Here is a 17,735-nt window from a genome sequence, read left to right as displayed (position 1 = left end):
CTTTTCCATTTGCTTCATGAACAGCCCTTCCACCTGTAGCTGACCTTTACAGAGCACATCTGTTGTGACCTGCAGCCTGCCCTTGTAGCAGTCCTGTGAAGCATGACATTCCTGTCTTTCACAGGTCTTACATTCCGTCATTTCCATATGTATAAAGTATGTAATAATTGTGTAGTTTCTTGGTTTTTACTGCCAATGCTAAATTACGTGTTTTACTCCCACTGGAAAACTTAGGGTTGCTAAAAAAACTATTCCAAGGCTGGAAACCACAGTAAATATTGTGATCATTCACAGTTATATTCCAAGCTGCTTTTATGTCTTGTGAAGGATTGTATCTCATGGTTACATGGGGTAGATGCTTGTAGGTTGGTTTGTATTGAATATAAATTTTAGTTTTTCTATAAATAAGCACCTTTTGTGTAATAATTTCTGTTAAATGTGCCTTTTTTTCTACATCCCCATAAGAACTTTTTGAACATAATCATTAGTACAGTCCATAAGATGTAGAAACAACATCTTTCAAATTTTCTATTTATGAGCGTAAAAAACTAAGTGACAGTAGAGAGAGAGAGAAAAATTACAAGATGCTGACTTAGCTGAATCTGTTTCATCAGGAGTCTGGGAAAAAACTGACCACATTTTTGACATACATTGTGGAAAATTTCCCAAGTGCCATTTACTGAGTTTATATAAAATATAAAGCTTAATAGAATTCAAAATTAACTGCTGCATTGATTTCATGCTACTTATGCATATTGTGTTAGTGTCTCTGAATTTATAAATGTGATAGATCTCATGGTGCAAAGCTGATAGATAAATTTTATTGGTGATAAAACTGCAAGGCATTCTGTCACCAAGTGGTATTATTCAGTGGGTCATCCCAGAGTAGGGTATATGTATTTGTAGACACAACAGTCTTGTTCAATCAAAATAAAAGTGATCCTGGCTCTTTTAAGTGTTCCCTATGATTAGCTGAGATACTTGGAAATCATATAAACATGTGCATCAGCTGATGGAAAGGATTTTTTTTTTACAGTACAAAACCTCTTTCCCTTGTTGAAGATATCTTCTGCCAGAACCTCTTTTCTGAAGTGGTGGCTATGGAAAAGTGGAATTTCATTTACTGTGGCCTAGTCTTGATAAGTCTTGACTCTCATAAGTCTTGAAGACAAAACAGTAACCGGCCATTTTGGGTCCCTAGGCGATAAGTTTGATCAGCATTTCATTCCCTGCAGAATTTACTAATACACAATAATGTAACTTTTCTCCTCCTGTTCCTCTGAGTTTTAGCCCCTTGATGTTAAACATGGACTATAGTAGATGAAGTAAAGTGTTTTGATTGTTTTTTTCAGAATATGAGGGTGCGGACAGTGAAAGGACAAGATTACTATTCTAAAACAGGAGCAAAATTCCATGGAAAAATGGAACAAAAATTTATTCTTGTTGACTGTAAGAAAGTCATATATGGTTCTTACAGGTAAGATCAATCACTGAACTGTCTGTAGCATACCTGTCATCTCAGTACTGCTGCTATAGCAAATTTGGGGGTTTTGTATTTGTGAAAATTCTTCTAGGGAATCACATGGGTAAATTTCAGTATGTTTTCTGTAATTTAACAAGTTTTCACAGATATTATTGCTAAGCCTGAGATCCTCTGTTCATATTTCATGAATAAGAAATAAAGGATATAGGTTTTGCTACAGCTGGAGGGTTGCTAAAAAGAAAAAATTCCTGATTTGTCTCACATTGTCTGAATTATTTTTGTTTAACATTCACTCCAGAAAAGTGAGTGTCAAAATTATTTCATAAGCTATCTTGGATAGTTCCTCCATGTAATAATCTTCTGAAGCTAACATTAGAGACTGATTCTGTGACTCTCTAGTATGTGATGGTCAAATTCAAAATTGCCCGTGTCTCTCTCTATGTTTGACTAGGTTTCTGTATTCTGTTTTCCTTTTTATTTCCAGTGTGTGTGCAAAACTGGCTGGAAGAACTTAACAGCCTTGCAGAACTGGAAAAAAACCTAAGTTAAAGCAGAGACTGTCTTAACTCACACATTATTAAACATTTTCCTTCTTTTCATGTTGCACTTTTCTCCTTTGCCCAAGTGAGTTAGTTTCTGCCAGCATAGTGCCTGGGTGCCAGATCCGCAGCCACTGCCTTTCATAGACTTCCACTACTGTAAGCTTTTGAAAATCTGACTTTTTATTTCCTCCAAGACTCCATCAGCCCTAAATTCAGACTGATGTGTATAAATAGTAGTGAGGTAAGTGACAAGTTCATAAATGACTCAGGGTAAGAGACTGCAGGGAGAGCCTGCATGCTTTGACATCTACACACAGCGTCATAGTCTATGAGAGTGGGATAGGTTTTCTCTTTCCAGTTTGAAAAACAACACTGCTTGAACACCTTGCACCACAGGGGCTGGAATCACAAATTTCTGTAGAAATTAGGCCTTCTTTGTAAAAGAATCTAGTGATTTATAACATGAAAAAGAACTTCTGAACTCTGTCACTGAACTCAATTTAATGTTACGGGTTTTTTTTCAAATATTGTATGTTATTCTTAATTGTGAGAATTAATGGAAAAAAACTTATGCAGTACAATTTGATTTAATCTTGGTACACTATGACTTCCTGAAAAATACAAAAGCAGCAAAAAACCCCATAATCAGTAAGTTATTTTTCTGAACAAAACTAATATATTTTCTAACATCTGGAAAAAAAATGCAAATAAATTCATTAATTTAGGATAAAAAACCCAAATTTTTTCCTCGTTGCAATTTAAAAATTATATGTTTTGCACTCCATGATAGTCTTGTTGCAGCATCCTTAATGTACATGTTTATTTATTTTATCTCATTTTGTTGCTGTAAATTAACTGCAGCTACTTAGCTTTGAGCATGTGTTCAGTCTTTTACAGCAGAAAAGAGAAGAAGCGTTATCAAAACACTGTCATTGTAATAAAAAGAAATTTTCTTATCCAATGCAGTGTGCATATTAGAAAATGTAAACTTTTTTTCAAATTCAGAGATGCATGTTTATGAAAATGTTTAGAATGAAGTACACTCAAAATTGCTGAATCAGTCCTGCATGTTATTTCAAATGTATTTTTTTCACAACATAAGCACACAGTAACATTCTCTGACTGAAGAGTTAATACAGTGGGTATAGGTCAGTCCTGCTATAGACTTTGTAGAAGTGATTTTTTTCCATTTGGTATTTGTATTTTACTTTTCTACATTTGTGAATCCTTTTTTAGAATATTTTTTATAAGGGCAATTATAAGGGTAGTTATAGACTCATTCCTGCTCCAGCTGCAATCAGTGGGAAATCTCCATCTGAATTTAACTGGTGTTAGACTTTCTGAGTCCAAATTACATGAATCATGCCCTAGACTTATTTATTTAGAAGATATTTTTACAAACCCAATGTGTGCATAAAAGCTTTCTAATCAAGAAAGACTAGCGTAATACTTCCGCTCAAAAGAACTGTATCTAATGGTAATTTGTTCTTCTTTCAGCTTTATGTGGTCATTTGAAAAAACCAACCTCAGTATGGTTCAAGTTATCACAGGACAGCTTGTTGAATCCTTTGATGAAGAGTTCAGGACACTGTATGCCCGTTCTTCTGTTCCTAGCTCATTTGCCCCTGAATTAGTGCGGGTAAACAGTCGCAAGACGCTGTGGGATAATGATACATACCAGCATTCAGTGTCTTCCTTGGCTTCAGTTTCTAGCCAAAGAAACCTGTTTGGTAGGCAAGACAATGTTCTCCAGATAGATCCTGTTTGGAAATCTCGTGGAAGATACGCAGTAAATGAAATAGATAAATATGGCTTGAGAAATCAAGCCTATAGTAAGCAGCCATTTAATCCAGGTTTTAATGTTCAAAATCCAATCCAACAGTATCAACCTAGTGAAAAAAATGAGCACTGGAAGAGACATAGTTATGCTGGGGAAAAGCCAGAAAGGACACCTTACCTATTGCTCAACAGAGCTATTAACAGACCAAACAATCTACCAAATACTTGGAAAATGCCTTCTGATAGCCTTAGTATTGTGTCATCATTACGAGGAGGATATGCAAATAACTACAATATTCCCCAGCAAAGTTTTGCTGATCAGTTCTCACGACCAAAGGTAAATCTTGCGGAGAGAAATTCAATTGTACGGAGGTCTTTTAATGGGACAGATAATCATATCCGCCATCTGCAGCAGAGGATGCCAACCCTGGAGCACACAACAAAATCATTCCTACGTAACTGGCGAATAAAGTCGTATTTGAACGATCAGTCAGATTATCCAGTAGAGTCAAATGGGTCAGCCTTGGGTGACAGATATGATGGCTATGACACAGCTGAAAATATTAAAGCTCATGCACTGTACTCTCATTCTCGCTTGCGATCATCACTGGTGTTTCAACCAACTTTACCTGAACAGCAGGAAGTAAGCAGCTGTGCAAGTTCTTCAAATTCAACTATAATTGGGTCAGAGGGAAGTGCAACACCTAAAGGGACATCTAACCATGCTCTGAGTGTGGAAAATGGAACAGATAATACTTCAGAGGAGCTTAGCATAAACTTTCCACTCAAATCAGATGCACCAAAAGCCCAAAGAATTCAGACTGCAGATGACACAAAACCTAGTGTAAATTCAAATGCAGCTGGTGACTCATCAATGTATTTGTATGCAACACTGTGTACAGACAAACATGCAGAAAATTTGAAGAACCTTCAAAATGAAAATATGCTCAAAAGGAGAAGTTTTCCCATGTTTAATTCCAAGTCCATATTGGATCCTGGTACCAACAAACATGCATCCAATTATGTTTACAGCACATTGACTAGGCATAGACTTAAGCAGCCAGTTAGTCCAAAACTTCCAGAAGATATGCTGAAGAGTGCTAAAAGTTTGCATAGTGTGACCGACCACTTGCCACAGGAGGAAAAGGACCTGAAAGGAGAGCTAAAGAGCCCGACTGCTAGCAGGGCAATCTCCATGGCAGCTCTCACTGAAGCTAGCAGGGAGGAGTCTAGTAAGGATTGCACATCGAAGAAAGAAAGTAAGAATTCCCCAAGTTTTCTGAAGAAAGGATCCCAGAAACTGCGGTCGCTTCTTAATCTCACACCAGACAAGAAGGAAAACTTGTCAAAAAACAAAGGTCCTGCCTTTTACAGAATGTGTAGTAGTTCTGACACATTGGTTTCTGAAGATGAGAATCAAAAACCAAAGATTTCTGAAAATAAGACAGATTCTTCCCCAAGGAGAAAAAGAAATTCGTCATCAAATTCTCAAGGTAGTTTGAACAAAAGTAAAGAAGATGTCACTGTGAGTCCAACAAAGTCTCCAAAGTCTCCAAAGTCACCAAAATCTCCAAAACCTCCATCTGATGAGAGCAATAAAAAGTGTCCTCTCTTGTGTCCCCTTGAAAGTAAGTTCATAGAAACTGCAGGAGATCCATCTACTCCAAGATTTAATACAGAACAGATTCAGTATCAAGATGCAAAGGAGGTCTCCACAAATGCTGCTTCTGAAAGCTCTCCTGTTTCTGCTCTCCAAAGAGCAAGTTCATTGACACCACAGCTGGCAAGCTCAAAGCACCAGGAAGAGCTGAGATCTCGTTTGAGTGAAAGGCGTGTTTATAGTCGCTTTGAGCCATTCTGTAAGATGGAAAATGCCAGCCAGCCTGCAGGAAATGCAGCCAACAGCAGTTCACATCTATCAGATATCAAAAGCAAGACCTTAGGGAATAATTATGGCAGGAGTAATCACATGGTCAGCTACAACTCAGCTGCTTACCACCCATTGCAGCCTAATGAAAACAAGCTGAGAGGATTTATGCAAAAGTTTGGGAACTTTTTACACAAAAACAAGTAACGTTATAATTTTGTTGATTATATTGACATACAGCAAGCCTGGCAAAGCTGGACATAGTCTTAACTGGACAAAGACTCATGGATAACTTCTGTAGAGTTTACTTGGATTTCTTCTTGGGTCTACAGCATTGGAATGAATGTACATATTTTTGAAAATAATTATTCTAGAGTTGTTATACTTAAATCTTTACAGAAATTCTGTGTTCAGAACATGTCTCAAGAAAGTTGTTTATAGTGTTGATATTGTAAGAATAATTTTATACATTTTCCTTGTGAAGAAAATACATTCTAGCATATTGTAAGATTAATAAACATGGGGTGAAGAAGATGGGGGATGTTTTTAAACTTCAGGTAATACTGTTTTCAAAGATTGGCCCTTCAAAAATAGGATAGCACTAGGAGTAGTAAATCACATTTTTTCAGCATTTACGTACACTTTCAAATTATAAACACAAATGTTAATGCATTGCATGTTACCTATCTTTAATTTTTGGAAACTTCTTTTAGGTTAATAATTTACCCCATAGCATTTATTGAACTGTTTGGGCAGCAGATGGATCTGTCTCACTTTATTGAATTTTCTGTGTAATACGATATTTTTCTGAAGTATTTGGCATATAGATTTGAAAGTGACCTTAATCTGAGTTTTCCTGGACTTGTTTACATGGTTAAACTAGTGTGAATGTAGAATGGACATTAAAAACTATTTATAAAAAAGGTGCCTTGAACATAACCTACAACTAGTTTAAGTTTCAGTGGGTTAATTACATTTGTACAGCATGCCAGTATTCTGTAATGTCGTAGTTAAAAAAAGCTTTTTTATTACATTTTTCTATTTGGTGTTTAAAAAAAAAAAATCTGTGGACTTCCATTTCTCAGGTAAGTTTTTGATTTTCACATGCAGCAGTTTATTTTAAATGTTGCCAGATATTTTTGCAACTATGGCTTTAATGACCTTATGTCAGGATGACTATTACAAGCCTGTGAGGAATTAGGCAGGTAAAAGTGAGATCTGTAAAAATCCCCATATCAAATGATTAGGCCCCTTTCCTAAGACAAAGAAAGTATCAGTGAAGGGTGATAGTTGAAAGTGTTAAACTTCAGTGAAGGGATTGAGGCACCTAACTGCAGTCTAAGGGACACATTTGGTTTGTCTGAGCCTCTGTATCATAAAAAATCTCTTAATAATAGGTGATTACAGGTTAATGCTCACAAAAACATCTCAGGTGTGGTGATGTGTTTGGGCTGCAGCATGGCATCCACTTCTCATCTGCAGTGTGCAGCCAGAACGTTCAACTGGCTTACGCTGTCCTGGGTGTGAAGTTTGTGTCTTAGAAGGACTCCATGACCATTTAGCTGTAAGATATTATGTGACAGTTTTGTTTTAAATTCAGATTTTTTTTTAATTTCACTGCTGAGAGCTTAGAATTCTTATACAGAACTTTGCATTTCAGGAGAGAGTTTTCAGAGGAAACATCAGTCTTAGATCTGAAAGGTGCCGCAGTGTTCTATGGAGGAATCTACCGTGAAGGTCTTGGCAACATTCTTTAGAAAGAAATACCAAAAAGGCAAAAGTGCACCAGTTAGATGAAGTTCATTTGTCTTATCTACCTGTGGCCCTGGGAATAGATTTTAAATGGAAATCTACTTCTTACTGAGAACCTGCTCTGGTTCTCATGAAGTCACTGTAATTACTGTCAGTGATTTCAATGAAGTAGTGTCAGCTTTTTATTCAGGCTCTTTCTCAGGCAACTTTATTAGGGCTTCTGCATCATAGCAGTAACTGTTTCACTGTGGGGAAGCTAATTATTTATATGACCAAGAAAGACTTGCATATCCATCCTCTGCTGAGAATTCAGGTCTGTCCATTACTTGTGATCACAAAAGATTTTATAAATTTCTTGGTGAGCACTTTATTCATTCCTTGATGAAGTGCCATAGTTAGAAATTTTCCCAAAGATTAATGTTTAAATGTTCTGTCCCAACAGAAGCAACATGTTCATATCCAAGATAAGGGGTGTCTTAGTTCTCAAGGCATGTTTTCATCATAAGCACAATGTACTTCCACAGCTACACAGATAATAGCAATGCCATACTGTACATTTAAAAACAGTTAATAATTTGTAGCCAGTTGGACATTTGTCCAGGATAGTACCTGAATTCAAATGCAGTTGGTGCTAAAAATGGTGAGGGTAGTTTTAAGGAAGATCTTTAGTTTTCCTTCGTACTCTAATGATCTCTGACATACGCTTGTAAGCAGAACTATATTCGGGAAGGAAATGAGAAAGGGAGACCAAGAGTCTTGGGGCATGTTTAGAAGTGACAGTGCTTTCCATATTGTAATAAGCTTTGGGAAATTGATACTCATGCAATTTGGAAATATTTTACTGTATTTTTCCAAGTAGATTGCTAATTAAAGAGTCCTGATAAGGCAGATATTTTAATTTACCAAGTCATTTGTGTTTGTAGATATATACTGCTGTTTTTCACCTGCACAGAAAATTAAAAGCCTTCAGTGAAGAACCTGCTTGTAGACTTTATAGTGAAAAAAAATCTCTGTAGAACTAGCATTTTTTTTCATTTTCAGATCTCTTCTCAGGGTTCCCACATAGGAATCGTCTGCACTAAGTCGATCCAGGGTTAATTGAAATTAATTTCATGGACCTCAGGGGAAGTAGGATCAGACACTTAATGTACTGACATCATTGTTTTAGCAGTGTTACACGACCCAGTGCTGGCTGGGGAGAATAAGGCTCTGCTTGACACCATGGGAAGAGCAGCTTAATGCCCTGCCTGCAGCTACAGCTTTGAAGGTTGGGAAGCACATTGGAGAGGTCCACAGGTGCTGCAAAGACCAAGTGTTCATTTGTTCCCTCCAGAAACTGTGTTAGTGGAAAATGCTCACCCAGTGCTGTCTGGTTTGCCTCATGTCTCCATGGGAACCCTGTTGCCCATAAAATAAAAAAGAAAATACAGGGGGGAAAAAATCCTTATATCAGCAGAGAAAAAAGATATGCGGATTTCTGGAGGAAAAAGTTGGAGTTTGTATTTTTGAGCCGCTTTTTCCCAAAGCTCATCTTGATGTTTCTGTCTTTCCAAAGAGATGCACTTCATTCATTGTGTCCTAAATGTGCATTGCACGTTACAGATTTTACAACCTGCACACACCCAATGCACTCCCAGTTTTGTAAGGCTGCAGAGTAATTGCTGTTCCCATGCGTGACGGTCATTTGGCCACATGGCTTGGGAATTGTGAAATCCATTAAGAAATGTCATGTCATTCCCACATTAAATAAAACTCCACTAGCTCTGTCATGCATCTCTGAGGGCAGTTCTGTCAAAGCTGGTCAGAGTTAGGCAGTGCTGAGCATGGCACTCAGGAGCACTGTGGGGAGCAGAGGGCAGTGCAGCTGGGAGATGCAGGCTCCTCATACACTGCTTGTTCAATTTGTGTCATAAATAAACTACCCCTACATACAGTCATAATATACAGTGAATAAATTGCTTCAATTCTTCAGCCTTGTAATAAACAGCTTTTGCTGCCTCTCAGATTGCAAAGTTGTTGGTGGTTCTCTTATTAACGACCTTGCGGTACCCTCTTCATTCATGCTAACAAACATGAACTAGATGTGAAGAAAGATTATACATCAAGAAAAAGTGAGTTGCCAGCTGTCTAATAAATGAGGATAGATAGTAGTATTTGTGGCAAACCTTGAGGGGAAAAAAAAAAAGCTTGTCAGGCACTAGATGTTTGTGCATAGGTGAAAAATTACTATTCAAAGACACCAACTGTTTGATCATTTTTCAGCTTTCTGAAATGTATTAAAAAATGTTTTGGTTTGTAAGACACCATAAAAAAATATCAAAATTTGTTGCAGGACAATGTAGAAACAAAATTTAAATTTGCTCTACTAAGCTGTATGATAAATACATACTTTTTTTCATTTGTAGCATTATGTGGGGTAAATTATATAAACAACAAGTAGCTTTGCAACTGTAAGGCAGAGAGATCAGTGTGGTTACCATGGTACTTAGTGTAATTTATTCCGCATATCAATCTTGTATTGCACAGTACAGTACTTAGGGTTTTTTTTAGTTTGTTTTCTTTTAAGTTAGAATTAGAACAACGTAAAGTTGCAGTAGTTCACGTGTAATTGAAGCATGTTCCTCCAATTTTGTCTTCACTTGCACAAGTACATATTCCATTAGCACCCCAGTGACAAGAGAGGAGACTGCAATTCTCAGACTGTCTTGCCATTTCATTTTTTATTTCAGAGAGGTGCTTACAGATAGGTGTCTGGGTGCCTTTTTATAGGATCTGAAATCTTTCATAATTTTCAGCTCTAAGAGTTACAGTTAGGTCTACAATTTTCACATTTCACATGATGTCAAATATGTTGCATGTTCTGAGAATGCTTTTCTGTACTTGGAAACAGGATGGAAGAAAACATTTGCTCTTGGAGAGCTCGGAACAGGGCTCTTTTGCTTTTAAGCAAAGCTTGTCGTTCTGAGTTTTGCCTTTGTAATCCTGACTAAATAAGTCTTAAACTTGTGCTGCAGACCCTTCACCAGCTCCATTGCCCTTCCCTGGACATGCTCCAGCACCTCAATGTCCTTCTTGTAGTGCGGACCCGGAACTGAACACAGTGTTCGAAGTGTGGCCTCACCAGTGCCAAGCACAGGGGGATGATCACTGTCCTGGTCCTGCTCACCACACTATTGCTGTTCCAGCCTGTCCAGATCCCTCTGCAGAGCCTCCTGCCCTCCAGCAGATGAACACTCGCAGTTAACTTGGTGTCATCTGCAAAATGATTGAGGGTCCATGTGATCTCATGCAGATCATCAGTAAAGGTACTAAGCAGGACTCGCCCCAACACTGAGTCGTTGGGAACACCGTTGTGCTGTCTGCCAATAGGAATTGATTCCATTCATCAACAGACCATCTAGCTAGTTTTTTTTACCCAGTGAACAGTATACCAGCCCAAGCCATGAGCATCCAGTTTCTCCCAGAGAATGCTGTGGGAAATGGTATCCCTGGCACCCAGATCAGAGTGGACAAGCCTCTAGTTTCCTGCATCCTCCTCTGGTCCTTGTAGATTGACGTCACATTTGCCAACTTCCAGTCACCTGGGATCTTCCCAGTTAAGCAGGGAAATGAAAGGGGCTCAGTGAGCACTTCTGGCAGCTCCCTCAGTACCCGTGGGTAGATGCAATCCAGCCCCATAGAGGTGTGTGTTTAAGTCATGCATCAGGTATCTCACCATTTCCCCTTGGATTATGAGGGTTTCATTCTGTTACTCATCCCTGTCTTCCAGCTCGGGGCTGGTACCTGGAGAACAACTGGTCTTACTAGTAAAAACTGAGGTAAAGAAGGCATTAAGTACCTCAGTCATTTCTTCGTCCTGTGTGACTATGTTTCCCCCCATATCTGAGAAAGGATAGAGATTCTCCTTAACGTTCCTGTTGCTGATGTGTTGATAGAAGGCTTTTTTATTGTCTTTTCTGGCAGGCTAAGTTCCAGATTGGCTTTGGCCCTTCTAATTTTCTACCTGCAGAACATCACAATATCCTTGTGGTTGTCCTGAGCTGCCTGTCCCTTCATCCAAATGACACAAATAATTTTATTTTTCAATATATCTTTATGGATTTTTTCTAAATATCCCTGTGTGTTTCTGCAGGAGAGTCTGGTTTTCTGAGAACTAATTGGCATCCCTTCAGTGGAAGCTTCTCTGAAGGCTAACATCCTTTTTTCACCATATGTATTAAAATATCTAAAAATTCAATGGTTAAGTGCAAAAGATAGTTGGAGGGAAAACTAATAATTTCTGATGCATGGGCCATGATGCGTGCTTATTTTGATAGAGTTGCTTCCATATGTAAATACAGCTGTGAGAAAAAATTGTTACTTTTCTCTCCAGAACACACAGAATTTATGCCAGTTGAAGTAGAAATATTTGAAAGACTGAGCACCAGTGACAATATGTTATTGTGTTTGAGAAATGAATGCAACTAATTAATTAGCATTCAAACACTGGACTCGTACATGTCTATTGTATGTCTGTCCTTGCCTCATTTAGCAATCAACATACTCAAGATTCAGACTGATCAAAGCTTCCCAAGCTCTTGAATATTACTCTCAAGAACTATTCCAATGTGGCATTAAAAACATGCTTAGACTTTTAAACCAGGCCATCCCAGGATAAAGCAGACCAGGCATATGTATTTTGTTAGGTTTTGGTATTAAAACTTGCAGTGCAATCCTAGCTGGTGTATTGTGGGTAATTGTTGACTATGTACTTTTGTTGGTTTGTTTGAATCATGTCTAATTTTGACCCATAGCAACACCACATTTAGACATCATGTCTGATATGTTTCTTTCAAATGTCATGTGCTGATGTGAAAATATTATTCTGATTTCATAGTTTAGATCAATCTTCCTTAAAGCATAGTGTGTCAATCTGTAATGATGCATAAGATTTCAAAAGAGGATATGAATGTGAATTTGAATTACTAAAAAAGCAAAGAGACAAAACTAAAAAGCATTTGCAGGTATCTTCATACACAGCAAAGGAAACAAGTAAAATCAGAAGATGAAATTGGAAGTGAATATTCATAATACTTAACCAGTTGAACATTTTACCAGTCAAAAGCTAGTGCACCAACGCGGCAGAAAGCATAATAATCAGTTGGTCTTTGATGAAGAAAAGCTGAGAGATGATAATCTAGATGATGCAAAAAAGCATGTCGCATGAGGGATGCGACAAATACACAAGACCCAGAATGGATTTTCCTGGGTAATTTTGGAGAGTGGGGAGCATGGGAAGGGAGTTCCATCAAGTTGGTTTCAATACTGACATGTAAAGGACCGTGCTGGTTTCATTTAAAGCTACTTGATATATAAATCCTTTTTTTCCTAAGATGGAATTCCTGGATTACATAGCAGCTGTGTTATGGGTATACTGTGTATGTACAAATACAAACCAAAACTTGCCTTGAAATAATTTATTACCTTTATTTTTTACCAAATAAAATGTTTCTTTTAAAGCTCAGTTCATTTCTATGCTCATTTTTTCATTGGTTCATACTGTTACTAGCATTTCTCATTTCAAAATTTTAAACATCATTTAAAAAATGCTGACATCAGAAATGTTGAGTGAAATTTTACAGATTGAGATCTCAAAGCTGCTTTGTGGTAGCATCACTGTTTGCAGAGCTGTTGCATCTCTATGGGACCAAGAGCTTGCACAAACCACAGAGAAAGAACCAAAGCCAACATCACTAAAATAAGATAATTAAAGTGGGATCAAAAAGTGTAGGGGTGTAAGGTCCACAGTGTTAGTGTCCCATGTTTGCTTTCAGAGCCTTCTACCACTTCCTTGCTGTAATATTTATTTGCCTTCCTGTTAATTCTGCCTTGCTAGTAATGTCAGGTTCAATAGTGTTTTCTTTTTCCTCCTATCTCTGCCTTAATTTCCTCTTCCCTATTTAAATGAAACATCCTTTAGAAAATCTGTTTGCCTATCTCTTGCATTGTACTTGCTAATGAAAAAATAAATTCCATCACATGGCTTGTGAGAATTAACTTCTGACAACTTCATGAATGAGTTGTAGCATGGGATAGCTCTTGAGAAATTGGTTTTCAATACTGAATATTTGCGCAGTGCCTGTGAAAAAACAGCAGAAAACATTGTAGCCTTTCTGAAAAGCTTATGGTCTACATTTAGACTTCACGGAGGAAGGAAATGGAGAGAAAGAGAGAAGTTTGCACTTTTTCAGTTATAAAAGTTTATAGAACATTGAGGTGATTTACCACATATGAAGACTTTGATGGTTGGGGTTGTGGTGTGGTGTCAGCAGGCACCCATGCACATACTTGTATGCATAATACTACTTGTACAGGAACTTCTACTTACATTGCAATTAAAGTAAAACTCATTGTGGTTCATTGAGTTCAAGTATTATCTCAGTTCCCACTCACAAAAGCCATTATAAGCCTCCTTTGCTTCATGTTTTCCTCACTTAGGACAAACATAAACTTACCCTACCAGCAACTCTGTGTGCAGAATTTCAGGATCACTAAGTAAATATATAAAAAACAAAACCTTTTGCATTTTTGGGATGTATCAACTGGATTGAGAAGGAAGGTATGCCTATATCCTAATGGGGACAAGACCAATGTATGCATGAGTAGGGGATTTCTGGCAAGAAAGTATTTTCATGCCAGTCATTACTGAAAGTTAAAATGTGACAAAACTTCGTTTGCCAAAACTTTTTTGAAAGTGAGAATATTTAGAGTTTTGGCAGAATTACTTTGTTATCGAAGAATTCCTTGTAGCTGAATAAGAGCTGTCATCCCCTTTTGGCCTGTGGGAAGCCCAAGGATTCACTGCTCCTGCATGCCAGAGTAGCTGTGGGTACAGACATGGATGTCTCCTTGTTTTACTTCCATTTTGTTCCACTGCCTTGAATTTACCAATAATATGATGAGTTGGAGGGTCCATTTGCAGGTGTGAAAATTTGGTCTTGTTTAGCACAAGCACATTCCAAGCTAAAATGCTGCTAAAGTCTGTATCCATAGCTTGGACTCAATGATTTCAGAGGTGTTTTCCAACATAACTGATTCTGTGATTCTGTTAAGTGCCTGTAAAATTGCAGATCTTTGTATATACTAAATGGCCTTTCCCTAGGTATCTTAAAAACTGCAAAATTTCACACTGTATTTGTGATACTCAGCTATTTCTATCTTGAAGTAGTGACTAGTAACACTCGGGGCACTATATTGTGATAAATGAAAAAATTACTAACCATTACTCTGTGTGCAGTGGCCATGGTCTTCACAACTGTTCTGTTCAGCTTGCTCATCGCAGCAAAAATATCTTAGTGCTTTCTAAGGTGGGACAGGCAATTGGCTCTTAAATCTGTTCAAGTCTATTAATGCCTACACCAGAGTGATGCAGAGGACTCAGCCTGTAAGTGGATAAATTAATGGGGCAGACAGGCCTTGGAGTCAGGATGTTCTCAGAAACTCCTCGTGGTGTTTTCTGTAACCAAAAACATTACAGCAATCAATGAAGGCCATAGGGAAGCAGGTGGTTGCCATTTACTTATTCTCACCATTAGCCAGAGAAGTGCCATAAAGATGTTGTGTGCACCTCAGGATTCATATCCTCTGTTCCTCCTTCTCTGATCAGAACAAGGGTTTGGGGAAAAACTAAAAAGTCCGGAGGAAAAGAGATCTGGGAAGAAATGTGTTTGACAGCAGATTTTTTTCTTAAGCTCTGTAAAAAGCCTTTAGGAGGACAGCATCTGTCACTGGTTACTTGATAAATAAGTAGCCTGCTGGGTTTTAGTTACCTCATTGACACACATCTCAGGCTCATACAGTCCCTGCACTGCAGATTCTTAGTGACGGGAAGAATACTCTGGAGCAATGTCATTGTGTACAGCCTCTTTTCAGCCAGGTAACTCACCGTGTCTGCCACTGTCCAAGGCATTGCGCCGTTGTCCTAGAGATTGTGTCATTGTCCTTTGATGCTTCAAATGATTGGGCAGAGATAGGATCACAAATCATGGATCTGGAGTAGTATCCTTCTCACTTGCTGGAAAGACATCAGCTGTGAAAGGGAATCTTGTTTCACTCTACAGATTTCAAGAACAGATGTTCCACAAATTAGCTGCCTTTTTTTTTTTTTTTTTTTTTAATTGAATTGAATTTCCTTTTTTTTCCTGTACACAATGTGCAGACTTCAAGCAATAAAACTTCTCAAACAATAAAGTGTTGAACTTCAGGAGATTATAAGCGGAATGAAGGTTTTGCCTGAAGCATTTTTGCCCCCTTTTTTTTTTTTTTTCGCCCACTCAAACCACAAATGTGGCCAGAAAGAAAGAGCCATGTAAGTAAGAGTAAACCAGAAGGCACCTTGGTATCTCATACTTGCTTGTACCTTTTTCCTAACAAGACTTCTGTGCTAGCTATTGGTTTTATGTCTCTACTGCAAACTTGTGGGCTCAAGTTGCTCCTCTTACACTACTCCTCAAATCCACATTTCACTGACTTCTGTTTAGCCCTGCTTTTATCTTATCATATGAATTCTTTCACCTTTCTGAGAAAAGCCTTATCTATATAGGAACATATTTTTCCTGAGGAGTATTACTTGTTACAGAGCTAATATTTTAAGGGTTATCTATATATCCAATGCATACATTCTCACATGAGCTTATTTTCCAGCTCATCTGCTCTAAAGACAAGTATATTCAACAATGGTCTGTAATTCAAAAGAGATTACTTTCTTGGTAGATAAAAATTTACAGTCTATAATCTTTAGATTAACTGGGAATATTTTATTCAGTCAACAAGCTAGTAATCTGAATTTTTTTCAGATTAATTATTTATAAAAATTTTGATCTCATAACCTTGAGAGATTAATAATAAATGAAGATGATAGTTGACAATTTAAATTCAAACAGCATTTACTTCACCTGCATTTCCTTAAGCAAGAAGTATTGTATGTTTCTTTTTTTTTTTTTTAATTAAAAAAAAACCCTTTAAACGTTTCATTTCCCAAGATCAAAAGTAATTTATTAATTAATGGCTCTTATTCCTTTAAGAATTTTAAATCATTCATTCCATTATCATAACTGCCTTGGGTTCCAAAATGACAGAAACACAAGAGACATGACTTTGCAAATTTTATGTACCTTAAGTTTCAAGAAGTATACCATTAAACATATTATAGCATGTTCCTTCACAAAATAATGGAATGCTTTCTCCTCTTATTGAGAAGCAAGAGCCATTATGATCTTGAACTATTTAGAAATACTTTTAATGTGAGGGGAAATGTGGGTCAATGTATTTATATCATAACACTTGTGTCCACATCTGTAAATCCCTTAATTAAATGCAAAGAAGAATCATAGGGCAGAAAGATATATTAATCCCTCCGCTTGCTTGGGGCAACCAAAATGTGCATTGGCATACATTCCCTGCCAGCAGCAAGGCAAATTAGCAGTGCTTCAAAATGACAAACAAAATAAGGTGGCAACTAAAATCTCATAAAGCCCAGGCTAGCATTTCACATGGAGCACTACGCTCACCCGTGCCTTTGTCTTTAAGCACAAATCTCAGACAATTACAAAAGCTAGACCCCTCTGTTACTTTCATGAGCAGAGAGCAGAGTTTGCCCACACTGAGCAACAGAGATGGGTCAGAGCCCATCCCAGCAGGGTGCTCAGCACACAGGGTGGGGAATACCTCACCTGGCCGTCTATTTCCCAACAGCTGCATGGACTCCTGTCCAAATGCCCCGAGCCTCCCTATAATTGTTTTTATTTGTTTGACTGTGAAGCTCAAACCTAGAGGTAGAGCATCTGTATCGTGTTCTGACTCATGCACTATTAAGTTAAACAAAATTCGGTCCCAAAACCTTTTGATGCTGATGAGTGACCACACCAGGCTTCAGCGAGATTGCTATTACTGGCAGGGAGGCTGTCTGAGAAAATGAAACAATCTTCCTGAATATCACAAAAAGGGAAAAAAAAAAAAATCTCTCCCATCAATATTTTTTATGTTCCTTTTCGTGTGGAAGCAGACTGTTGTGGCAAAGAGAAGTGCTGAGAAGGCCAGAGCAGGAATCAGTGGTGTGATTTGTCACTACTCCATTGGAAAGCACACAAAGTGACACAGAGGAAGCAGGAATCTGACCGTGTCAGTACAGTGAGTTAACAGCTATTCCTGTAAGCAGTTCTGAGAAGTCTCAAGCAGGTCTGGCCTGTGATGTTCGTTGTCTGATGAAAATTTCGCAGATCAAAACCACACAATCATCAGAAAAGATCTGGTCTTCTGTTTTTCCTCATTTCCT

The 17,735-nt window shown here is 37.8% G+C and overlaps 1 protein-coding gene across 1 annotated transcript in view; it reads left to right on the top strand.

Annotated features, from left to right (window-relative positions):
* FAM83B (family with sequence similarity 83 member B) overlaps window positions 1-5,878 on the top strand; it is a 46,612-nt gene extending 40,734 nt beyond the window's left edge. The window contains exons 3-4 of the mRNA XM_040059882.1: window positions 1,353-1,477; window positions 3,523-5,878. Coding sequence (XP_039915816.1) covers window positions 1,353-1,477; window positions 3,523-5,878 — 2,481 coding nt within the window. The remainder of the gene's footprint in view (window positions 1-1,352; window positions 1,478-3,522) is intronic.
* Window positions 5,879-17,735: the final 11,857 nt, after the last annotated feature.

This window comes from Hirundo rustica, chromosome 3, assembly GCF_015227805.2.
Source record: "Hirundo rustica isolate bHirRus1 chromosome 3, bHirRus1.pri.v3, whole genome shotgun sequence".
Lineage (NCBI taxonomy): Eukaryota > Metazoa > Chordata > Aves > Passeriformes > Hirundinidae > Hirundo > Hirundo rustica.
The sequence above is the reverse complement of the archived record's forward strand: the minus strand, read 5'-3'. Positions and strand labels throughout refer to the sequence as shown.